The 22,181-nt window shown below is 48.0% G+C and overlaps 1 protein-coding gene across 3 annotated transcripts in view; it reads right to left on the bottom strand.

Annotated features, from left to right (window-relative positions):
- The window catches only part of ESRRB (estrogen related receptor beta), a 104,364-nt gene that overhangs the window by 3,366 nt on the left and 78,817 nt on the right, over positions 1 to 22,181 (bottom strand). For 2 of the 3 annotated variants that reach the window (XM_057731809.1, XM_057731810.1), the window contains 3 exons: positions 15,179 to 15,289; positions 14,187 to 14,348; positions 2,941 to 3,210 (listed from right to left, as the gene is read on the bottom strand). In XM_057731809.1, the coding sequence (XP_057587792.1) occupies positions 2,941 to 3,210; positions 14,187 to 14,348; positions 15,179 to 15,289 (543 nt within the window). Of the gene's footprint in view, positions 1 to 2,940; positions 3,211 to 14,186; positions 14,379 to 15,178; positions 15,290 to 22,181 lie in introns of all 3 variants that reach the window. The other variant, XM_057731811.1, reaches the window with a different exon arrangement.

Raw genomic sequence — 22,181 nt, 5'->3', positions numbered from 1 at the left:
CTGCTGGGGACAGGCCACTCCCCCACAATCTTTCACAGCTCCCTATAGTGGCCCTATTCCACCCCCCTGCCTTCCTAGTCCCGGAGCCTCTGGTCTGACACCAACAGCATTACTAGCCTAACCTCCAAACAGGCGTGTTCTTTCTTTGTTTCCTGCCTGCATCTGATGGCTCCAAGACGCAGCCAAGGCCTTAAGCATCGCAAAACTCCTCTTTTTTCCACTTGGAGCTCTTAGACCTGCACGGAGCTGCAGGCTGGCCTGGTAAATGCCCCTGGGGCGAGAAGTCCAGGTTGCAGGCACTTTGTCTCTCACAACAAAGCATGTACTCAGGCAAAGTTTGATGCTAGCTTAAGCTCCTGGTGGGCTCTGTCAGTCCTCAGGTGTTGTGTGTGTGTGTATGTGTGTGTGTGTGTGTCTGTATGTGTTGAGATCAAGGCCAGAGCAGCTGGCAGAGCTAAAGAGTCCTGAGAAACCCCTTGCAGCTTGGCATTGAAGAGTAGGTGGAGGCGACAGCTGAGTGGCCTCTCACCTCCTTACGCTTCTCTCCTGGCCCGGGCAAGTGTGAGCTCCGGCTCTCGTGAGAAATGGTCAGGAGTGTCCGGCCTCAAGGATGTGCCCTCCAGGGTCTGGGCAGTCTTGCTGCGTCTGGCTGTGCTCACCCTGTGTCCTCTGCGTTCACGGATTCCCTCTCCTCCTTGGCCCACCTAAACCCCCAGCCCCTCCACAACCGCTGATTACAGTGCTTCCCTTTGAAAAGGAGAGAGCGGGGGACCGTGAGGGTGTGAAATTATTCTGCATGGTGTGTGATGATGGAGATTTGTCATTGTGCATTTGTCAAAACTGATAGAATGGGACAATACAAAGAGTAAGCTCTGATGGCAACTGTGGACTTTTGTTAATAATAATGTATCAATATCGGCTCATTAATTGTAACAAATTGCCACGTGAATGTGAGGTGTTAATCATCCGGGAAATTGTGTACGGGGCTGAGGGACACAGGTGAGATGCTGTGTGGAACTCTATGAACCACCTGCTCAGTTATTCTCTCAACCTGAAACTGTACTTAAAAAAATCCAACAGCATTAGCACTCTCTAACAAAGACTACATTACAATTTTGGAACCTTAAGGTGTATGTGAATGGTCTCTATAGAAGTATGTAAAATCTTTAATTCTTATTTTGCATTAGTTTTTTAATAAAAGGGATTTGAACCAAAAAAAAAAAAAAAAAAGCAAGCTTCCCTCTGTCTGTTAGGTCAGGTTCCCTGGAAGCAGAACCTGAGACAGGGGTTCAGGTGCATGGGATTTGTGGAGAGTGTGCTTTCAGGAGACAGGAGGGCAAGCAAGGTAAGGAGGCAGCCTGGCTGGGGCCTGATCCCACTCCAGCAGTTCAGCCTTTTGCTCCCCTGTGTGGGTCCACCATTGGCTGAAGGTGCAAAGGCAGGGCGGGGTATGTAACCTTCCAGGCAAGGTCAGGTTAGGGTAGGTCTCTGGTGAAGGGGGCAGCTGTGAGCTATTAGCAGCGAAATTCAGCAGCTGGGCATGGGTGTACTAACCCAGTAAAGGGAGTCTGGATGGGCACCAGCGGCACCCCCTGTATTCTCCATGAAGTCATTTGTTAGGGGACCAACTGTCACAGTTTTCCAGGGACGGAGGTTTCCCAGGACACGGAACTTCCAATAAAACTGTGACGGCACCAAGCAAACCGGCTGGTTACCCTATTTGTCCTGTCTCCATCTGGAACCAGCTCTCCCCTCTTCCATACACTGATAACACTTGTTTCCTCTAATATTACTAATAATGATAATTAATATTTATTGAACATTTCCTCTCGGCCAGGCACTCACTGGGCTAAGCGCTTCATCTCCCGTCAATCATTTAAAACAAAAGTGCTTGGGGGAGGGACGGGGCTATCTCCACTCTACACGCAGGACAGAGCTAAGAAAGGTTGCCAACTTGCCCAAGGTCACACTGCTACTGAGTATGAAAGCTAGAATTTGAACTTGGGTCCAATCTGAACTTGACTGAGACTTGAGCAACTGACTACTGCACGTGCCCAGCAGCAGAGCTATGTGTCTGCGTGCCTGACACTCTGTCTTTAGGAGAGGCACCCCACCTTTCTCCTTCTTCTGCAATCTCCAGCCCCACCCCTGCACCTGGCCTGGTACCCGCAGAGGGTGGACACCCTCTACGTGTGGACACAGGTTACATTCAAGCTCACTCACCTGAGTTACCAATGCCTAGCTCCTCTCTCCCCAGACAGTCTAGCCAGAAGTTGGTGGAGGCTGAAGAGAGGGAGTGAGGCCTCCTTTTTAATGCCAGGAAGGTTTTCTCTCTTGGGCCCGAGCAATTTGAGTGGGAAATTCAAGGAGTAGGTATAAGCTTGGAGTTGATTTTGGAATTAGAAGACCTTGGTCCGAGCCCTAGCTCTGACACTCTGTAACTGTGTGACCCTGGGCAATGTGCTTCACCTTTTCAGGCCCCAGTTTCCACATCTGTAAAATGGGGTTAAAATAATAAGAACTTTGCTCATAGGATTGATTGTAAGATGAAATCAGTTCACGGCTAATTGATTTAATAGTCTGAGTACTTATTATGTGCCAGGCATGTTGTAAGCAAAATTACATATAAGCAGGATTTGACTCTTAGCAACCTGGCTGTAGAACCTGTGCCCTTAACCCTTGCGCTGATGCGCATGGCAAGGACCCAGCAGAATGCCCTGCAAATCAAGGGCTTAGGAAACACTCAACCAATGCCAGCCTTCATCATCGTGTTTTCAACTCTGGGCCACCCCTTGCACAATCTTTGGTGACAAGAAGCTCTGGCATCTTCACACCATTCCTGCCTCTTACCGTGGCCCTGCTCACAGGTCCCAGAGCTACGCTCCCCAGGCCCAGAAGACCCCCTGGAGCTCCCCCTGCAGCCCCGACACCCGTCCGTACCTGAGTTGGCCAGGGCCAGGGCCTTGAGCGTCACAAACTCCTCCTTCTCCACCTTGAGCTTCTTGTACCTGCGCACCAGCTGCAGGATAGCCCGGTAGAGCTCCAGCAGCCCCGCGAGGCGGGAGTGCTCCTCGTCCATGATGTAGTCCTCTGCATACACCAGCTTGTCGTCATAGGGCAGCGAGCGGTACACGATGCCCAGGATGAGGATCTCCATCCAGGCGCTCTGCAGCAGGCTCATCTGGTCCCCCAGGGAGAGGTTGGAGAAGCCTGTGGGAAGAGGGCGCAAGCAGGGCAGCAGTGGTCAGGCCGGGGGCTTCCCTGGGCTGGCGTGGGTTGGGAGGTGCGGGAGGAACCTCTGGATCCTGCCCCTCCCTTTTACCTGCTGGACTCATTGTCTTTCCCTTGGGGAATGAGTCAGACACGGAATTCATGGAAAAGACTCACATAACAAAAGCTCAGTCAATGTTGACAGTTGTTATCATCATGATTATTGTGAATTCTATGGTATTTTTTAAATGTGCAGAGAGGCTTTTTGATTAACTATATGCATTTGTAATTTAAGGAGTTATTGAATTCATAGTAGAATCAGGAGGTGGCAGTACAGGGTCCCCTCCACCCTGATGGATTCCAGATCCCCCTTCCTGGCTCAAAGTAGGAGAGGCTTTGGTGTTTTAAAGGGACACCTGACCTCAATGCCGAGTCTCAGCTCTGCGGGGCCCAACCAGTAGGGAAGAATCAGCTGCTCCTGGCCAGTGACCCCCAGTGACCACAGTCTGGGGCTGCTAAGAGCTCAAGAGCCCTCGGGGTCAGGGGGCGCTTTATCACAGGCAGCCTGTCCTCTCAGGGGTCAGACCCCTGCTGGCCCGGCCATCACTTTCCACATAATGACACCCAAGCAGTACTATATTCTGTGAGCTTGGATCATGGGTGTTTTCCTTCCCTAGTAACAAGGAGGCTGAGTCCAGAGTGAAAGAAAGTGGGGGGTGGGGATGGCTCCAGAATTATGACCACGTCTTTTTTATCATGCTCTGGAGATTGCCTGGGCTCAAGTCCCGACTCCTCATTTACCACTTTGTAGGTTGGCCTTAGAAGAGTTGTGCTACTTCCCCAGACCTCAGTTTCTTCATCTATGAAATGGGTGAACAGTGGTGCCTGCTTCAGAGAGCCACTGTGAGGTCTAAATGAGACAACGATTATACAACATACATTTACTGAGCTCTTACTATTATTATTAATGATGAGATGAAAGACTTCATCTGCAAAATGAGAATAATACACTGGAACTGCACTATATATGCACTTAACTTAGGTAAATTAAATAAATCTTGATTAAAGATTTAAAAGATTAAATAAATCTTGATTTAAGAGAAAGAGGGAAAAAAAAAAAAGAAGGAAGGCAGCAGGGAGGGAAGCAGGGAGGGAGGAAGAAAGTTGGTTTTCAAATCTCTTAGTCACTAAACACAAGGCAGGAACTTCAACCAGAAACACGGTGTTGGGTTCCAAGACCGACCACGCCAGCTGCACAGAAAAAGAAAGGTATCCACAAAGCCATCGCACCACACATCCGTCACGGACAGCTGAAATTAAGGGATCTTCGGGGGTAATTTTGCTTATGTAGGACTCTTTACTTGCTGACCTAGAACCTAACTCTGCTTAGAGGCAGTGTGCTGACTCGGGGTGCAGTGAGGATGAAAAGAGATGGCCGGGGGATGCACCTAGCACCTCCCCGCACATAGTCGGTGCTCAGTAAACCTGAACGAGGAAGGTGGTGGTTGCTGTAGCTGTTACTATTCCTGTTGTTGTTGTTGTTGTAAGCACGCTACTGACATGACTCTTCTTCCCCATGGACTGGAGGCCCGGGGTGGTCCTGAACCTCTGGATTGGCCCACCGCTCTGGGCTTCCACGGAGTCTATTCCACCCTCATCTGCTGTCCTCTGTCTCTGAAAGCCACCGTCCCTATCTGTTTTCCAACCAGTGCAACCAGTGTCCAGCTGTACAGGGGGCATCCAGGGGATGAAGCCCCCTTCACTCGGCGGGTCCCCCTTTCCCTGTAAACAGCCTTCTTAGTCTGACCATCGCAGTTCACAGGTCAATCTGTACAACCTGGGCCTGGGATCACCACCCGGCTGCTGGCATCCCTGGGTGATCGCCCACAGAGCTGGAGCTATTATACTGCCGACCCGGGGCGAGCGGGGACTGATGCACCTTCTCGGGGGAGAGGCGGTGGCACAGAAGGGTCAGGTGCGCGTGTGCTGTCATCCAGATCCCAGAGTGGGAGAGGGTGTGTGGCTGCCCGTGGTGGCGGGGAGAGCCGGGAGGTAATGAAAGATAGATAGAAATGGACATCCAATTTCCCTTATCGGGCCTCTGAGCGGGCGAGGCCTGGGGCGACATTAATTAACAGATACCAATCAGCCAGCACAGGGAGGGTGTGTACGTAGGGACGTGTGGGACTGCACTGGGGGTGGGGGCCTGAAGGCAGACAGACTGGGAGGGAAGATGTAGGAGGTGGATGGGGTGAAATTAATAGACAATTGAATTGGAAGGTGGCAGAGGGGGAGGGGGAGGTAGGCTCCTGGAAATGAAGGAGAAAAGATTCGTGAGAGGCTCATCACTAGAAGAACGTGAGCGGCACACTCTGCCCCTTCGTTTACCCCACAGGTGATACTTACTGAGCACCTACTAAGTGCCAGGCCCTGGGCTGGGCACCGGGGACAGAATGGCCAGCTGGAACCAGAGCCGGTCCCTGCCTTCGTGAGCTCAGTCAAGAGGGAAAGACACACCCCAAGTCACCGCGTGTCTCCATGATGTTACGGCTGTAAGAAGGGCTGCCGTGAGATGAAGGCCAGAGAACATGCCTCAGGGGACTTTGCAGAAGAGAGACTTTGGAGCTGAGCACTGAGGGGCGAGGTGGGGCTCTGAAGGGGTGCACCTGCATGGACCTCTGTCACCCTGTGGGCAGGGCTCCTGGGAGCACAGACACCCCCACTGCCAAGCACCCATCCTGATGCAAAGGGGCCCCACAAACACTTCCGGCGTAGAGGAGAGAACGCACAGATGCCACTGGGCCTTGACTCCTAGGTGACAAGACATGGGCCCAAAGAACATGGTCGGACCCCCTTAGTCCTCCAGACACGAGTCGGGATTTAGCTGCCTTTGCTTATCAGGTCTGATTCAGAGACAGGCCTGCAGGGCAGGTGGGGGGTAGGGAGAGGGGCAGCACCTTGGGGACGTGGGGCCACCACTGGAGGATGCCCTGAGGCCTGTGTGCACACCCCCTGCTAGGCTGGTTTGAAAGTGACTCAGCCCCTGACTCCTGTCTTCCTCCTTGAGCTTCTTCAGAAGAAGCTGGAAAAAGCATTGAAAATCCAGGAGCCTGCTCCAAAGCGCTGCACAGCAGATAGAGGCTGCTTTGTTTTGTGCAAGGTCGGGGGGGTGGGGGGGGGGTGGGGGGGATATTTGATATTTTATAATATTTGAAATAGCTCAATATTTTCTAATGTTTGACAAAAGAAACACTAGACAGAAAAGTGAGAAATAAAAATTACCTCTGGGGACTTCCCTGGTGGCACAGTGGTTAAGAACCTGCCTGCCAATGCAGGAGACATGGGTTCGACCTCTGGTCCGGGAAGATCCCACATACCGCGGAGCAACTAAGTCCTTGTGCCACAACTGCTAAGCTTGCGCTCTAAGGCCCATGAGCCACAACTACTGAACCCACGTGCCACAACTCCTGAAGCCTGCACGCCTAGAGCCTGTGCTCTGCAGCAAGAGAAGCCACTGCACTGAGAAGCCCACGTACCACAACCAAGAGTAGCCCCTGCTCGCCACAACTAGAGAAAGCCCGCACAGAGCAGCGAAGACCCAATGCAGCCAATAAATAAATAAATAAATTTATTAAAAAAAGAAGTAAAACTGTCACTGTTCACAGACGACATGATACTATACCTAGAAAATCCTAAAGATGCCACCAGAAAACTACTTGAGCTAATCAATGAATTTGGTAAAGCTGCAGGATACAAAATTAACACACAGGAATCTCTTGCATTTCTATACACTAACAATGAAACAGCAGAAAGAGAAATTAAGGAAACAATCCCATTCACCATTGCAACAAAAAGAATAAAATACCTAGGAATAAACCTAACCAAGGAGGCAAAAGACCTGTACTCAGAAAACTATAAGACACTAATGAAAGAAATCAAAGACGACACAAACAGATGGAGAGACATACCATGTTCTTGGATTGGAAGAATCAACATTGTGAAAATGACTATACTACCCAAAGCAACTTACAGATTCAATGCAATCCCCATCAAATTACCAATGGCATTTTTCTCAGAGCTAGAACAAGAAATTTTACGATGTGTATGGAAACGCAAAAGACCCCGAATAGCCAAAGCAATCTTGAGAAGGAAAAACAGAGTTGGTAGAATCAGGCTTCCTGACTTCAGGCTACACTACAAGGCTACAGTGATCAAGACAGTATGGTACTGGCACAAAAACAGAAATATAGATCAATGGAACAAGATAGAAAGCCCAGAGATAAACTATGGTCAACTAATCTATGACAGAGGAGGCAAAGATATGCAATGGAGAAACAGACAGCCTCTTCAATAAGTGGTGCTGGGAAAATTGGACTGCTACATGTGAAAGAATGAAATTAGAACACTCCCTAACACCCATACACAAAAATAAACTCAAAATGGATTAAAGACCTAAATGTAAGGCCAGACACTATAAAACTCCTAGAGGAAAACATAGGAAAAACACTCTTCGACATAAATCACAGCGAGATCTTTTTTGATCCACCCCCTCGAGTAATGGAAATAAAAACAAAAATAAATAAGTGGGACCTAATGAAACTTCAAAGCTTCTGCACAGCAAAGGAAACTATAAGCAAGACGAAAAGACAACCCTCAGAATGGGAGAAAATATTTGCAAACAAATCAACAGACAAAGGATTAATCTCCAAAGTATATAAAGAGTTCATCCAGCTCAATATCAAAAAAACAAACAACCCAATCAAAAAATGGGCAGAAGACCTAAATAGGCATTTCTCCAGAGAAGACATACAGATGGCCAAGAGGCACGTGAAAAGCTGCTCAACATCACTAATTATTAGAGAAATGCAAATCAAAACGACAATGAGGTATCACCTCACACCAGTCAGAATGGGCATCATCTGAAAATCTACAAACAGTAAATGCTGGACAGGGTATGGAGAAAAGGGAACGCTCTTGCACTGCTGGTGGGAATGTAACTTGATACAGCCACTATGGAGAACAGTATGGAGTTTCCCTGCAAAACTAAAAAACAGAGTTACCATATGACCCAGCAATTCCACTACTGGGCATATACCCAGAGAACACCATAATTCAGAAAGACACATGCACTCCAAAGTTCACTGCAGCACTATTTACAATAACCAGGACATGGAAGCAACCTAAATGTCCATCAACAGATGAATGGATCAAAAAGATGTGGTACATATATACAATGGAATATTACTCAGCTGTAAAAAGCAATGAAACTGGGACATTTGTAGAGACATGGATGGACCTAGAGACTGTCATACAGAGTGAAGTGAGTCAGAAAGAGAAAAACAAATATTGTATATTAACACATATATGCGGAATATAGAAAAATGGTACAAATCAACCAGTTTGCAAGGCAGAAATAGACACAGATACAGAGAACAAACATATGGACACCAAGTGGGGAAAGTGGGGAGGGTTGGGGGGGAATGAATTGGGAGATTGGGATTGCCATGTATGCATTGCTAATAAGAAAAAAGATACCAAATTGCACACTCTAAACATATGCAGTTTATTGTATGTTAACTGTATCTCAATAAAAGTTCCTAAAAAAAAAAGACCCAATGCAGCCAATAAGTAAATAAATAAAAATAAATTTATAAAAAAAATTACCTCTAGGAGAAACGAGGGGGGAGGGGATAGGGATGGAGGTGAGAATTCTGCATATACATTTTTGTCTAGTTTTGGCTTTTGAACCTGTCTGTGTTGAAAAAGTGAAATTAAATCAAGCATAACGTGCAAGGCATGCTCCCTTCAACCCATCAATCTCACTGCTAGGAATTTCTCCTAAAAAGAAAAGTATACATAAACACACCAAAATAAATGTGAAAGAGGAGTTTGTTAGATCCATTTGTAATGACCCAAAGCAGGCAACAACCTAGATGTAACCAATGGACTACAGGTACTTATTATATATATGTAATAAATGTAATTATTAGCTAGGTGAATGGCACAGTAGAAGCCACTAGAGAGAATAAGGAAGAACCATTAGTGTGGATGTAGAAAGATACTCATTGCCCAAGAAAGCTATAACTATTAAGGGCATAGACGACAGAGCCAGCCTGTCTGTTGGATTCCTAGCTATGCTGACCACTGGCTGTGGCCCCAGGCATGTTTTCTGTGCCTCAGTTTCTGCATCTGTAAAATGGGAATAATAATATTACTTACCTCATGGGGTTGTTTAGATTAAATGAGCTAATGCTCAGACCACTTAGAACACAGCTTAACACATAGTATATGCTATTATTTCATATAACTAAATGAGAAAAACAGAGTGTAAAGCAGTGTTACAGAATAAGCCATGGCAGGGAGGGGACACACCCACACACAGTGGCTATTCACATACAGGAAATTCCCAGAATGATGCTTAGGAAAGATGGGTATTTGGAACACATGACTTCACCCCTCTGCTGTACCTTTACTAGAAGCACATATTCTTTCTTTTATTAAACCCAAACAAAGGAGCTGAAGCATTCCTCCCTGCCCTTCAGCAATGCACCCTTCACTTCTGCGTTTCTGTGCTGGGCTGGGTCTCCTCCTCCATCAGGTGATGAGCAGTTCGGGGGCAGAGGCGCTACTGGGAGAGGCTGCATGTGGCCGTGCCCCTGGGGCTGCCCCAGCCGGCTGCCCACTGCCTCTCTCTTCCCGCCTCTCCCACCATGAGCTCTGCTGCGCCCGAAAGTTGCTTTATCTGCACCAACTGATCTAATAATATTCAGGCTTTTCCTAAGTCCCCATCCCCCAGTGATTTGACAGCATGAGCTCCTAGAATTAAAAAAAAAAAAAAAAAAAGAGCACATAATTTGTGGCAAGTGGAGTTCATAATCTGTTAATTTATTATCGTTTCTGTCGACCTGGAGGGCCATTAGCAGAGGTAATAAAGGGAGATGTAATTATAGGATCTGAGGCCACTCCAGACACAGCTGCTGTCACTCGGCAGCCCATATTTCATCGGTCTCTGGCGCTCTTCTCTTCCCAGCGTGAGCCAGACGGTGGCTACCTGGTAGCAGGGCCACTGAGGGGCCCTCTGCAAGGAGGCCTCTGGGGGGTCACCTGCCGAGGCCGTGCACATGTCAGCCTGGGCCAGGCAGGGCCAGAGGAGGCTGTCCTGGCTGGGCTACCCTCAGGGTTGCCTGGGCTAGGAGGATAACAGCTAATAACATCTGGAGGCTGCAGTTCATCAAGTGATACCCATTGCCTGTAAATGTATGTTGCCTCTTATTCTAATCTCTTCCGCATGGGGAACAAGAGGTGGACACTCTAAAGGCTTGGGCTTGTCCTCTGGGCAACCCAGTACTTGGGAAATTCAACTCAAGGGAAAAGCCTGTGTTAGGGGTGGGCAGCTTCAGACTGACTCAGACAAAAGAGTGGCTGCTATTCTGAGGGAATCACCATCAGCCTGTCTTCTCCATCGAGCTCACCCTTGCAAAAGTGTCCTGTGTGTTCAAACTATGGGGAAAAGGGCGGGGAGCGCTGGAAATGAGTTTGTGCTCAAACAATCCTTCCTTCTGGCTAAGCTAGCTGCTCGGGGCCCACGTGGATATGTCCACGTCTGTGCACAGCAGTTAATGCCCTTCTGGACTTTTCCTCCATGGCCACTTGGCCATCAATGCTGAAGGCCTAACTCATGTTCTACTCTCTCCCCTGAAGCCCATGGCGTCCCTGTAACCTCTGCACTCCATCCTGTGGTTGTTCCTTCTGCATTCTAACTAAGCATCTGCCTTTTCACGTGGGAGAAACAGGAGGTGGGAAATGGGTGGGTAGAGAGGAAACGAGATTGGCCGTGGGGGGATAACTGTTGAAGCAGGGTAACGGAGGTTCATTATACTATTTGATCTCCCTTTGTTTGAAATTTTCCATGAAGAAGTTTTGTGTGTTTTTTTTTTTAATTATCTATCTTATTCCCAAATGAGACCCTTAGGGCTGAAATTAATGCTTTAGATCAGCCACAATTCCTACAAGAGAGCTTATATACAGTTAATGCTCAATAAATGCATGTAAAAGCAAGTATGAACCACCCTCTGTGTGCCAGGCTCTGGATTAGACAATACTGAGGCATAAAATGTGGTTTCCTGTGCTTAATTCAGGGCAGCGGCTTGGGCTCCTCTCCTGAGCTCTAACCTGAGCTGTCTTAAGAAGCCAGTCCTTCTGTCTGTCCAGGAACCAAGATGGACAGTTGCTAACACAAGTCCCAGGGTGGGACCCTGGCTTGTGTCCTCCCTATTCAACCTGCCCTCTTTCTCCTCTCTCTCTCTCTAAGGGCTAGTGAGCAAGTCTTCAGATAAGTTTTCCATCTAATCTGAGATGGGATTAAGTCAATTAGTTTAACTATATCAGACACTTGATTATGTCATCACCCTTAATATGAGGTTTACACACAGTGGCAGGGGACCCTATTAATTAATTTTACCTTAAACACCAGAAGGTCAGGCCCAAATACTTAGCATGCAAATGTATGCAAAATAGGCAAATTAGCATTTGAGACAGACAAATGAGCCCCTATGTTTATTTTATTTTTTAATCAAAAAGAATTCAGCTTTGGACAAGGAGAAATGATGATGTGAAAGGAGGCTTTTAATACTATTAGCAACAACGACCATGGTCACAGTCTCGCCATTTATCAGGCACTCACTCTGTGTGGGGGCTGGGCTGTGTGCCACATCCTCCCAGGAACTCAGGGAGGGGGGCGCTGTTATTCACAGGTGGGGACCCTGAAGCACAGAAAAATGAAGTGTCTCGCACAAAGCCAGTGAGGACAGAGCTGGGATGAGAGCCCAGGTCTGCCTGAACACAGAGTCAGTGCCCTCAGCCACCATTCTGCTCTGCCCACTGCCCTCTTGGTTGGGCACAGATGGGAGGTGGAGCTGGGAGGTGGGAAGGAAACTGGGTGCAGGAGAGGCAGTGCCTCCTGGTACTACTCCACCCCCTGGGAGGTACTGTGGGTGTGAGGTGATAGAAGAAGCAGGCAGTGACCTGCGGGTCCGCCAGGAACCACTCCTGAGCCATTGCCGCGATGCAGTATCCGGAAGAGGAGTGTGTGATGGGAAGAGGGGGGAGTGTGTGTGTGTGTGTGTGTGTGTGTGTGTGTGTGTGTGTGTGTGTGTGTGCAGGGGAAGCTGTGCCCGATTTGGCCCTGGGTTAGTGGAGCAATCCAGGCTGAGGGGTCTTAAGCAGAGGCCTGACCCCATACTGGTGCTGAATCAGCACAGGGCAGATTCGGAAACTACTGAGTATGTAATCCCAAGAGGCTGAGCTCCTTAGTAAGGGCACTCCAGCCCAGATCCCTAGGGAGCACACCCCGGAGTCAGGGAGTCCCTGGGGAAGGAATTCTAGGCTTCCTGCCAGCTGAGTGATACCAGCACCACTTCTGAGCCGCTGTCTGCAGGAAGGCTCCTTCCTGTAAGCTGTGCACATAACATCTTAAAGAAGGACTTTCTGACTTGCCCCCATCAACTGTGGGCCTTGGCGTCTAAAGTCTAGGACACCTTTGCTACATAACCATGCATGCTGTATTCGTCTTTCTGAGCCAGTGGCAAACACAAAAAGGATCTATAGACAGGAAGATAAACTGTGCCACGTCACATAGCTCGGAAGAATCCAAGTCCACCGTGGGTCATTGCCAGAGGAGAACAGGGTATCTCCCCACACTATGAGCCAAGCTATTAGAACCATAAAGGAGTAAAGCTGCACAGACTTTAGAAAGTTCCCCAACAAGGGTGTAATGCAAAATAAGTGGGTATCAGTGTCTACAAAAACAAATGAAAAATCAGCTCCTTCCCTTTAACCAGAATGGAAAAGGCTGAAAGAGGGGTTTGGGGCCACATGCAACGAAGAGAAGTCCAGATCACCCGAAACATGTTCATTACAGTACTTTTCATAACAGCAAGGATCTTAAAATCGTAGAATCCAAACTAAGAGACAGGCCTCCCTTAATCAGGCAAGTGGCCATAGCAAGCATGCAGCTGACGTCAAGAGCATCACACACACTCGCATTTCATCCCCACGTCAAAGCCCACAAAGGAGGGACTGCTGGTATTGCCTGTTTGCAGAGGTGTCGGGTGACCTGCTGCAAGCTACACAGCTAGCAAGTTGCAGAACCAGAACTTGAATCCCAATCTGATTCCCAAGCCCATGTTCTTAACCACTCCACTTCACTTGCCTCTAATAGGAAACAAGAGTCAATCCCTCTTCTGTGTTGTTTTCCAGCATATTTCCAATAAGGTTTAGGAGAAAACCCTGTTCTTTGGCCTTAAAGATCCAAAGAACTTGCTTTAATTATTATTTATTGTAGAAGCAACCATAGGGACTTCCCTGGTGGCACAATGGTTAAGAATCTACCTGCCAATGCAGGGGACACAGGTTCCATCCCTGGCCCTGGAGGATCCCACATGCCTCAGAGCAACTAAGTCCATGCACAACTACTGAGCCTGCACTCTAGAGCCCATGAGCCACAACTACTGAGCCCACATGCTGCAACTACTGAAGCCTGCACGCCTAGAGCCCGTGCTCCGAAACAGAGAAGCCACCAAAATGAGAAGCCCGCACACCGAAACGAAGAATAGCCCCCGCTCTCCACAACTAGAGAAAGCCTGCACAGAGCAACAAAGACCCAATGCAGCCATAAATCAATCAACGGAGGAGGAGGCGTAGGAGGAGGAGAAGGAAGAAGGAAGAAGATGAAGAAATCTGAGCCCTGCTAGAATGATAATTAGAAGAGCCCCCAGAAGTTCAGGAACATCACTGGACCTTCCCAACACCTGCTCACCTCCAATCCCACAAAGAGAGAAAGGAGCCCAGAGAAAAGTAGGCTTGCCAAGATTCCACAGGGCTTCTGAGTCCTGGACTCCCACGCATCAGAACCAGAGTCATGGGGAGAACGGCTGAGAGTCTCTGACTACACTCTCCCCCAGTCCTGTGAGACTCACCTGGGATGTGCTTGGCCCAGCCAATGATGACCACGAGCTCCCTGTCCGCCAGGTCACAGAGAGTGGTCAGAGCCTTGATGTCACCCTCTGGCATGCCGGGGGGAGGCATGGCGTAGAGTTTGTCTGGCTCAGCCACCAGCAGGTAGGAGACGATTTTTGTCACTGCAATGACCAAAGGGAGAAAGTAAATGCCTGGGAAAAGAGGAAAGAGGCCAATGTGGAGCCTTAGCTGGCTCAGGAAGAAAAGTTGAGTTCTGAGGAGACCCAGGAAGCTCAGAGGTGGCCATAAACATCCCCTCCCACCCTCCCTCTTTTCTCCCTTCCTTCCTTCCTTCCTTCCTTCTTTCCTTCCTTCCTTCCTTCCTTCCTTTCTTCTTTTTCTTTCATTTTATTGATGATAGTTGATTGACAATGTTGTGTTAATTTCTGCTGTACAGCAAAGTGACTCAGTTATACAGATATACACATTCTTTTTTGTATTCTTTTCCATTATGGTTTATCCCAGGACTTTGACTATAATTCCCTGTGCTATACAGTAGGACCTTGTTGTCCATCCATTCCATATGTAATCGTTTGCATCTACTAACCCCAAACTCTCAATCCATTCCTCCCCCCACCCCACTTCTGACTCCACAAAGTTGCTGGCAGTGATGATGTGGGCTCTGGGGAAGTATCCCAGCAAGAGAAGTTGGCTGGTGAATTCTCTTGAGAGGAACCGGATTCGAGTGGGCGCTGAGGGGACATGCTCTGGATACTGGGCGCAGGCCTTCTTAGGCTCATGCTGCATTTGGAGCCCTACTCTGGTAATCCCACAGGAAAGGTCTTCTGAACGAAGCCTGAGGTACCTGATACCAGGACCAGGCACCGACGCCCCTCCCTGTGACCCTCAGTGCCCCACAACCCAGCCGTATGAGGATGGCATTTCCCCAAGGGACGCCAGATGTTCCAGGAACAGATGCTGGCAAAGGGGGCGTGGACTTCCCTGCACTCACATGGCTTTTTAGCAGGAGGAGAAATCTGTAAGCTCAGGTACGGGCTGCTCTCCGCGTCCAGCCGTCGCTTGTATTTCTGGCGGCCTCCACGCACTCGGTCAAGGCGCACACCTGTGGGGGAGGAAAGGGAGAAAGTCTCAGAGTTGTTCAACATCACCAGGGGTGTTAGAGCTGCCTTTAGAATTTCAGCAATGACTAAATCTTCCAGGGCTACGCCCCGATGGCTTTTTACAGCTGCCGCCATGGCCAGCCTCAGGCCAGGGGATTGGACAATCCTAAAATAATTGTCTTCACAGTAGTGGTCCATCCCGTTGCCCTAGGCATGGTCCTTCACCCTGGAGTAGCACCCTCCTGAAATCCATCCCAAGCAAACTTCAGCTCTTGAGTCATTCTGTCTCCAAAAGGCAAAGCACAACAAAAGCACTCCTGCAAGTGTTGGGGAAAGAAGACACATCATTTCAGATCTGCTGTGAATCCAGGCAGGATGGAGTGAGCTTGTCAAGAGAGGAAAGGAATCCCTGCCGTGGGCGGCCCTTCCAAAGAGCCATAAGAAAGATTTTCAAACGTCTCACATAAGAAGTATCCAGATGGGCACTCGTTGCAAATGTCAATTTCTGGATCCCATCCTCAGAGATTCTAGGATTCAGTTCTAAAATCTGCCTTCTACACAAATACCCCACGGGATGGGGATGCTGGGGTCCTGGCCACACCTGGAACATCAGTGCCCAGAAGGATCTCAGCAGCAGGTATAAAAGCAGCTGTGGCCCTTTCACACTGACATCCATTTCCAGGAGGGAGAGCCTATCCTAGGGAGACTTTATTGTCACTGGGTCCATACCACCTTCAAGAATCCTGCCCCACCCACAGCTCCTGCTGTCTGGACAGAGAGGTTGGTACCATTTGACACCAACACCAGCAGGCAGGGTGGACAGGACCTCCAGCAGGCTCCTTACCCAAGGGCACACAAGCCTGTGTGGCCACCAACCTATGTGGCCTGACATGAAAAGATGGATGGGACCCAACGACTGAGCTCCAAGTGAGAACTAATACAGGAAGCAGAGCGGCTCTCTTTTCCTTACCATGAAATGGATCTCGACTAAAACACGTTAGAAGTCAGAGACAGAGACAGAGTCCCCGGAGGGAGCAAGCTCAGTGGCTTCAACTCCTCGTCCTTTTCCCAAAGGTCAACAGCATCATGGGCACAGAGCTCCAGTCAGTTGATCTTCAGGGCCCCGTCTTTCCCCCAGCAGTTTCTCCTGCCCGTCCAAACTTCTTCCATCTTCCTAGCCCACGTGGGTGAGTGGAGAAGGATGCTGGAAGCACACCCAGCCAGGCTGCCTGAGGAGGCTCTCTTTGGGGGACCAATCACTGTTTGACATTTCATCAGCAGCGTCCTTTTTACCCCACCACCTGGCACTTTTGTATTTGATGCTGAACATGACTATAGTGAACTTTTTTTCCCAAGAGGGGGTCCACCCAGCATCCCACCCCTGCTTCCTATTTCAAGACAATTCCCCAGCTGCGAGTCATCTTACTGGGGAGGGCAGCAGCAGCGCCCGCGGCCGCAGGGGTGTGGGCAGCCTTGGGCCAGACTCTCCTGGTTACAGCATCTCCTGTGCCTGGGCTCTCTGGGGCTTCCCTCGGTCCTTGTCTGGCTAAGTGTGGTCCTTGAGCCTCCTGATGGGCTTCCAATGAACTCCCCTTCCTCTCTGAGGGTCAGAATGGGTTGCAACTGACCACCTCTGTAGTGGGTTCTCCGGGACCAGACACTGAGATAAGTAATGTGGGCAGGTTACTCGGGAGGCGATCTCAGGAAGAAAGTCAATAATGAGCGTGCTCCTGAGTGGACTCCTGCTGTGGGCAACCGAGGCTTAGCCTCACTGCAGACCCTGGGAGGCAGTGTAGCACACGCCTTATATGGTGCCGGGGATGAGGACTTTGGGGCATTTAGTCACCTCTCCCGCTGTCAGTGGCACTTCACAGGTCTGGGCTGAGCAGGCTCAGGTGGCCAGAGAAAGCCCTGGGCAGAGCTGTAGTCACGGGGTGGCAGGTCAGCATGCACGAGATAGAGCGCTGTGTAGATGTGGGCGGGGCTCCGGCTGCTGCCTCCTTCTCAAAGTGTGGTCCATGGTCAGCAGCATCAGTCCAGGATGAGCCCCTTCCCTACTTCACTGACTTTCTCTGCTAGAAGCCAGTCTCATAAGCTCCCGCCTCCCACCCAGGCTGCCTGATCCCAGACAGCTGTCAGCAGGAGAGGAAACTGCCCAACAAAATTAAAAAGAGGCACCCATCCTCAGGAAGGTGAGGAGATGGGCAGATGCCACCTCTGTCACTGCCTCCACGTGGAATACTCTCTGTGCTGATACAAGGCCTGGCCCTTCGTGGGTGTTCACGAAAGTCTCCATACATATAGGAATGGACATGCCTCCACCCCCACCCCGCAAACCCCTATTCAGGCTGGGTGCCTCTTCCTGGGCTCCAATAACACACTGGGCTTCCCCTAACGACTAGGCGCCCCTTACAACCAGAGGCTGCCCGCCGTCCTGCTCCAGGGTCTGTCGTGGCACCCAATGTGCCGCGTGGGTGCTTAGAAAACGGGAGCTGTTACCGTGATCACTGCCGTCATCGTCACTATTACTCTTCCCCCGTGCTGTGGACAACCCTCTGGTAAGCCACGTTGACAGTGTCAACGAGAACAGCCTAACCTACTGAAGACTTTCTGTATATGTTGCCCTATTGAATCCACAGCATATAAAGCAGGTGCTGTGATAGGGATAATACAAACAAGAAAAACTGAAGCTCACAGAGATTTAGTAATTTGCCCAATAAATGAGCCAATATCCAAGCCCTTTGCCATTCCAGGGTATGACTTCCCAGGGCACAGCTGATGTAAACTCTCTAAATTTTCTCCTCCAGATCTTTACAGCAGAATGGTCAACGACTCCAACCAATAAATGTATCAATTATCAGGTTAGTCTGTTAAAAAAAAAAAAGGTAGCCTGCTGTATTGGAGTATGCACAAATTGATAACTGGTTGAGGTGTGTTTGTTCTCCTTGCTTCCTGTCTGCTTTTCCAAATCCTACTCTGTGCACAGACCCGAGTCACTCTAGCTCAAGGTCTCCAGTCCGTCTCTGTCCCTTATGAGTTGTGTGGCCTCGGCCAAGTTGTCTCTCATGGCTTTGGTCTCAGATACAGGAGAGGAGGCAATGGTAAAACCAACTCTGCTCACCACACGTGGTTTTTGTGACAAATGACATAATAGTGGGAAAATGGTAAATTGGAAAGTGGTTTCAGTAGCCAGGTGAGGCCATCACTCCCATGGCTCTGTGCTCCGGCCTCCACCTGGCACTTCACATGCCACCTCCAATTCAATGGACTCTTAGAAGACAGGACCCAGGTCTGCCCCATTTTCTGAGTTCTCCCCTCCCCCCTACACTGCCCCTCAGTCAGTGTTTATCAATGCCCATTTAGGGTAGAGGGGTCCTGGGCATAGACCTGTGATTTCCAACCTAGGGACCCCTGGACTGGGGTTGGGCAGATGGGCCCCCACCTAAGTAACCTGCCCACACCATCCCAAAGGCAGTTCATACCCTGGATGCACCCTTGAAGGCCCAGTTCAAGTATTATCTCTACTGTGAAGCCTTTCCAGACTCCCCTGGCAGAGCTGGCCACGCCATTCTCGGGCTCTGTTTGTTCTTTCTCTATTACAGCAACCAAAGTCAAGACAACTCTCCACCATCATACACCATGTGCCCATCTCCCTGGTGGACTGTGGGCAACTCCTGGACAACGACTTTCATCTATTGTTGCAGCCCAAGCTCAGCACCAAGCCCACAGCTGGCAATCAAGTATCTGAGTAAAATGATGTGCCCAGTTAAAATGAAGCCCTTCAGACTTAAGAAACAAAAAAACTCAGGGTCTGATCCTTTCCCTAGCTTCCATCTGTCTCTCCAGCCTCCAGAAATTCACTCTTTCAAGGCAGCCCATTCCTCATGAAAGTTTCCCCTTGTCTTGAGCTAAATTCTGTCTTCAGATCACTTCCTACCCTGCATTCCATCCAACAAGACTATCCCCTCTTCCACAAGACAACCCTTTATGGACTTGGACATCCTTGAGCATCCTCCTTCTATGGTCAGGAACCCTCTATTTTCTAATGTTGTACAATGTTTTCAGGCCAGTCATCTCCTCTCCTTCTATGCATTTATCTTTATTGATGTAATCTGCTCTGCTCTGAGAAAGGTCAGTCCCTCAAGGGCAGAGACAGTGGACAGAGGTCTGAATTCCTCTGCACTCTGCCTAGACTGACAGTGGTCTATGTTTAAACTTATTATCTGTCAATGTGTGTGTCTTTTCCCCTTGACTATGCTGTGCATATTTTAGTAAACAAGAAGCAGCCCCTCCCCAAGAGGTAATACAGAAATATGTTGTATCATGAATCCTTTAGAAGTGGATCACCAAATTCTAGCAGTTGGGTCTGGCAGACATTATTAGTTTTCTACCCAATTTTCATTTCATTCCCCCTCTTCCATGTTAACAGAGCCCAGATTTTCTTCATAGACACAATGAGACCCAGCCAGGCCCAGCATTCTTGTTCCCCACTTTCCCTGTTTCCCTGGTAACCAAGGCTGGTCATATGACCTGGTTCTGGCAAATGGGATATAAGGGGAAGTCTATAGTGGGGGCTTCTGGGAATGGTTTTGCTTTTTTGATAAAAGAGACAGACATGGTTGGTGTAGCTCTTTTTGCCTTTTTTCTCCCCTGACCTGGAAGATGAAGCCTAGAGCTGTGGCAACCACCTTGCAACAATGAGGCAGCCATGTGAGGACACCAAAGAACACTAGAGAAGAAAGGCAGAGCCTGAGCCCTTGATGCTGGCTAAGAAGCCTGTGCAATTGCCCATCTCTGGACTTCTGGTTAGGTGGGGAAATCAATCTCATTTATGGATGCTTAAGCCACTAGCAGTCAAGTTCTCTGTAACTTGCAGCGGAAAGCAATTTTCGCTGATACAATGGGCAATTACTTTTTAAATTAGGATGCTTAAGTCTTACAAACAGCAAATGGAAAAAAATACAGGCAGGGACTTGAAATTAAAGTTGCCTTATTGTTTGTGTTCTTAATATCAGCGAAATATCTAAAAAGTAGGCTCAGGGAGCATATTAAAATACTAATTAACTTACAATTGCTGTCCAAGATTATTAGATTATATCATGTTATTGATATCTTATTGATACTTTCTGAATTTAAAAAAGCATCAATAATATTCTCATGTCAAGTGTACCAGAGCGCCATCCAAATACTATAACAAATACTTATCCTTTGTTTTAACTATTGTCAACACTGTTTAATCTTTTAACATGTGCAGGTCAAAATTTAAGTATTCATAAGTGTGTCATGAATACATCGTGAGTGCTCAATAAATGGTAGCCAATATTATTATTAAAAATACTTCACCCTTGAGACTGTTCCATATCGTGACTGTATCAAAGTAAATATGTTGGCTGTGATATTGTACTATAGCAAGATGTAACCAAAGGGAGTAACTGGGTAAAGGTACACGAGACCGCTCTATTATTTCCTACAACTGCATATGACTCTACAATTATGTCAAAATAAAAAGGTTAATTAAACATTTTTTTAACTACTTACAGAAATGTAACTCAGCGATTCTGCTACTAGGTCTCTACTCAAAAGAACTGAAATCAGGACTTTGAATAGATACTAATCTGCAAATGTTCATGGCAGTATTATTTACAATGGCCAAAAGATGAGAAGCAACCCAAGTATCTTTTTTTTTTTTAAGTCCTTTTAAACTTAAAAAAAAATTATTTTTATTTTTATTTATTTATTGGTTGTGCCACGTGGCTTGTGGAATCTTATTTCCATGACCAGGGATTGAACCACAGTGAAAGTGCTGAGTCCTAACCATTGAGCCACCAGGGAGTTCCCCAACCCAAATATCCATTGATACACAATGTGGTATTATACATACAATGGAATATTATTCAGTCATGAAAAAAAGAATCAAGTTCTGATACACTCTATGACATGGATGAACCTTGAAAACATTATACTAAGTGAAATCAGCCAGACACAAAAGGAGATATGTTGAATGATTTCACTTATAAGAAATAGCTAGAATAGACAGAAAGTAGATTGGAGGATCCCAGGGCTGGGGGTAGGGGAGAAAGGGGAGTTATAGCACAGTTTCTATTTGGGATGATGAAAACATGTTGGACCAGGTAGTGGTGATGGCTGCAAAACACTGAATAAGCTTAATCCCACTGAATTATGTGTACTCTAAAAAATGGCTGTTAGGGAATTCCCTGGAGGTCCAGTGGTTAGGACTCAGTGCTTTCCCTGCTGTGGGCCTAGGCTGGATTCCTGTTTGGGGAACTAAGACCCCACAAGCCATGTGACTTGGCCAAAAAAAAAAAAAAAGATTTTTAAAAGGTGAATTTTGTTGTATATACTTTGCCACAATTAAAAAAAAAATGTAATATACCTAAAGCCATTGAATTGTACACTTAAAATGGGTGAATTATATCTCAATAAAGCTGTTAAAAGATTTTTTTAATACCTCACCTTTCTCTGATTAGTGGAATTAAATAACATAAAATGTGTGAAACATACTAATGTGCTCAGTACACAGTAGGCACTCAATAGTATGAGAGTGGTAGTGTCTGCCTTGAACTGCCAGCTTTCTTCCAGGGAAGAGAAACACACCCCCTTAGTTATAACTACCATAGGTCAGATGTGTTCAACAAAAACTCAAGAAACTAAGATTCAGAGACACTGAATATTGTGCCCGGGGCACACAGCACCACCACAGGTACTCTCTTGAATATGTCTGGCTGCAGCCACACAGTCCCCAACCCCCAGCAGTCTCATCACTGGGCTGCTGTCCCTCTGTCTGCAGTGTCCAATCCCACTTCCCAGCTCGGGGCACAGAAAAGAGCAAAGAAGCTGCTGGGCTGCTCTGGGGAAGAAACTGCTTGGGGGTAG

This window comes from Hippopotamus amphibius, chromosome 4 (genome assembly GCF_030028045.1).
Source record: "Hippopotamus amphibius kiboko isolate mHipAmp2 chromosome 4, mHipAmp2.hap2, whole genome shotgun sequence".
NCBI lineage: Eukaryota > Metazoa > Chordata > Mammalia > Artiodactyla > Hippopotamidae > Hippopotamus > Hippopotamus amphibius.
This window is presented reverse-complemented; position numbering and strand designations above follow the sequence as displayed.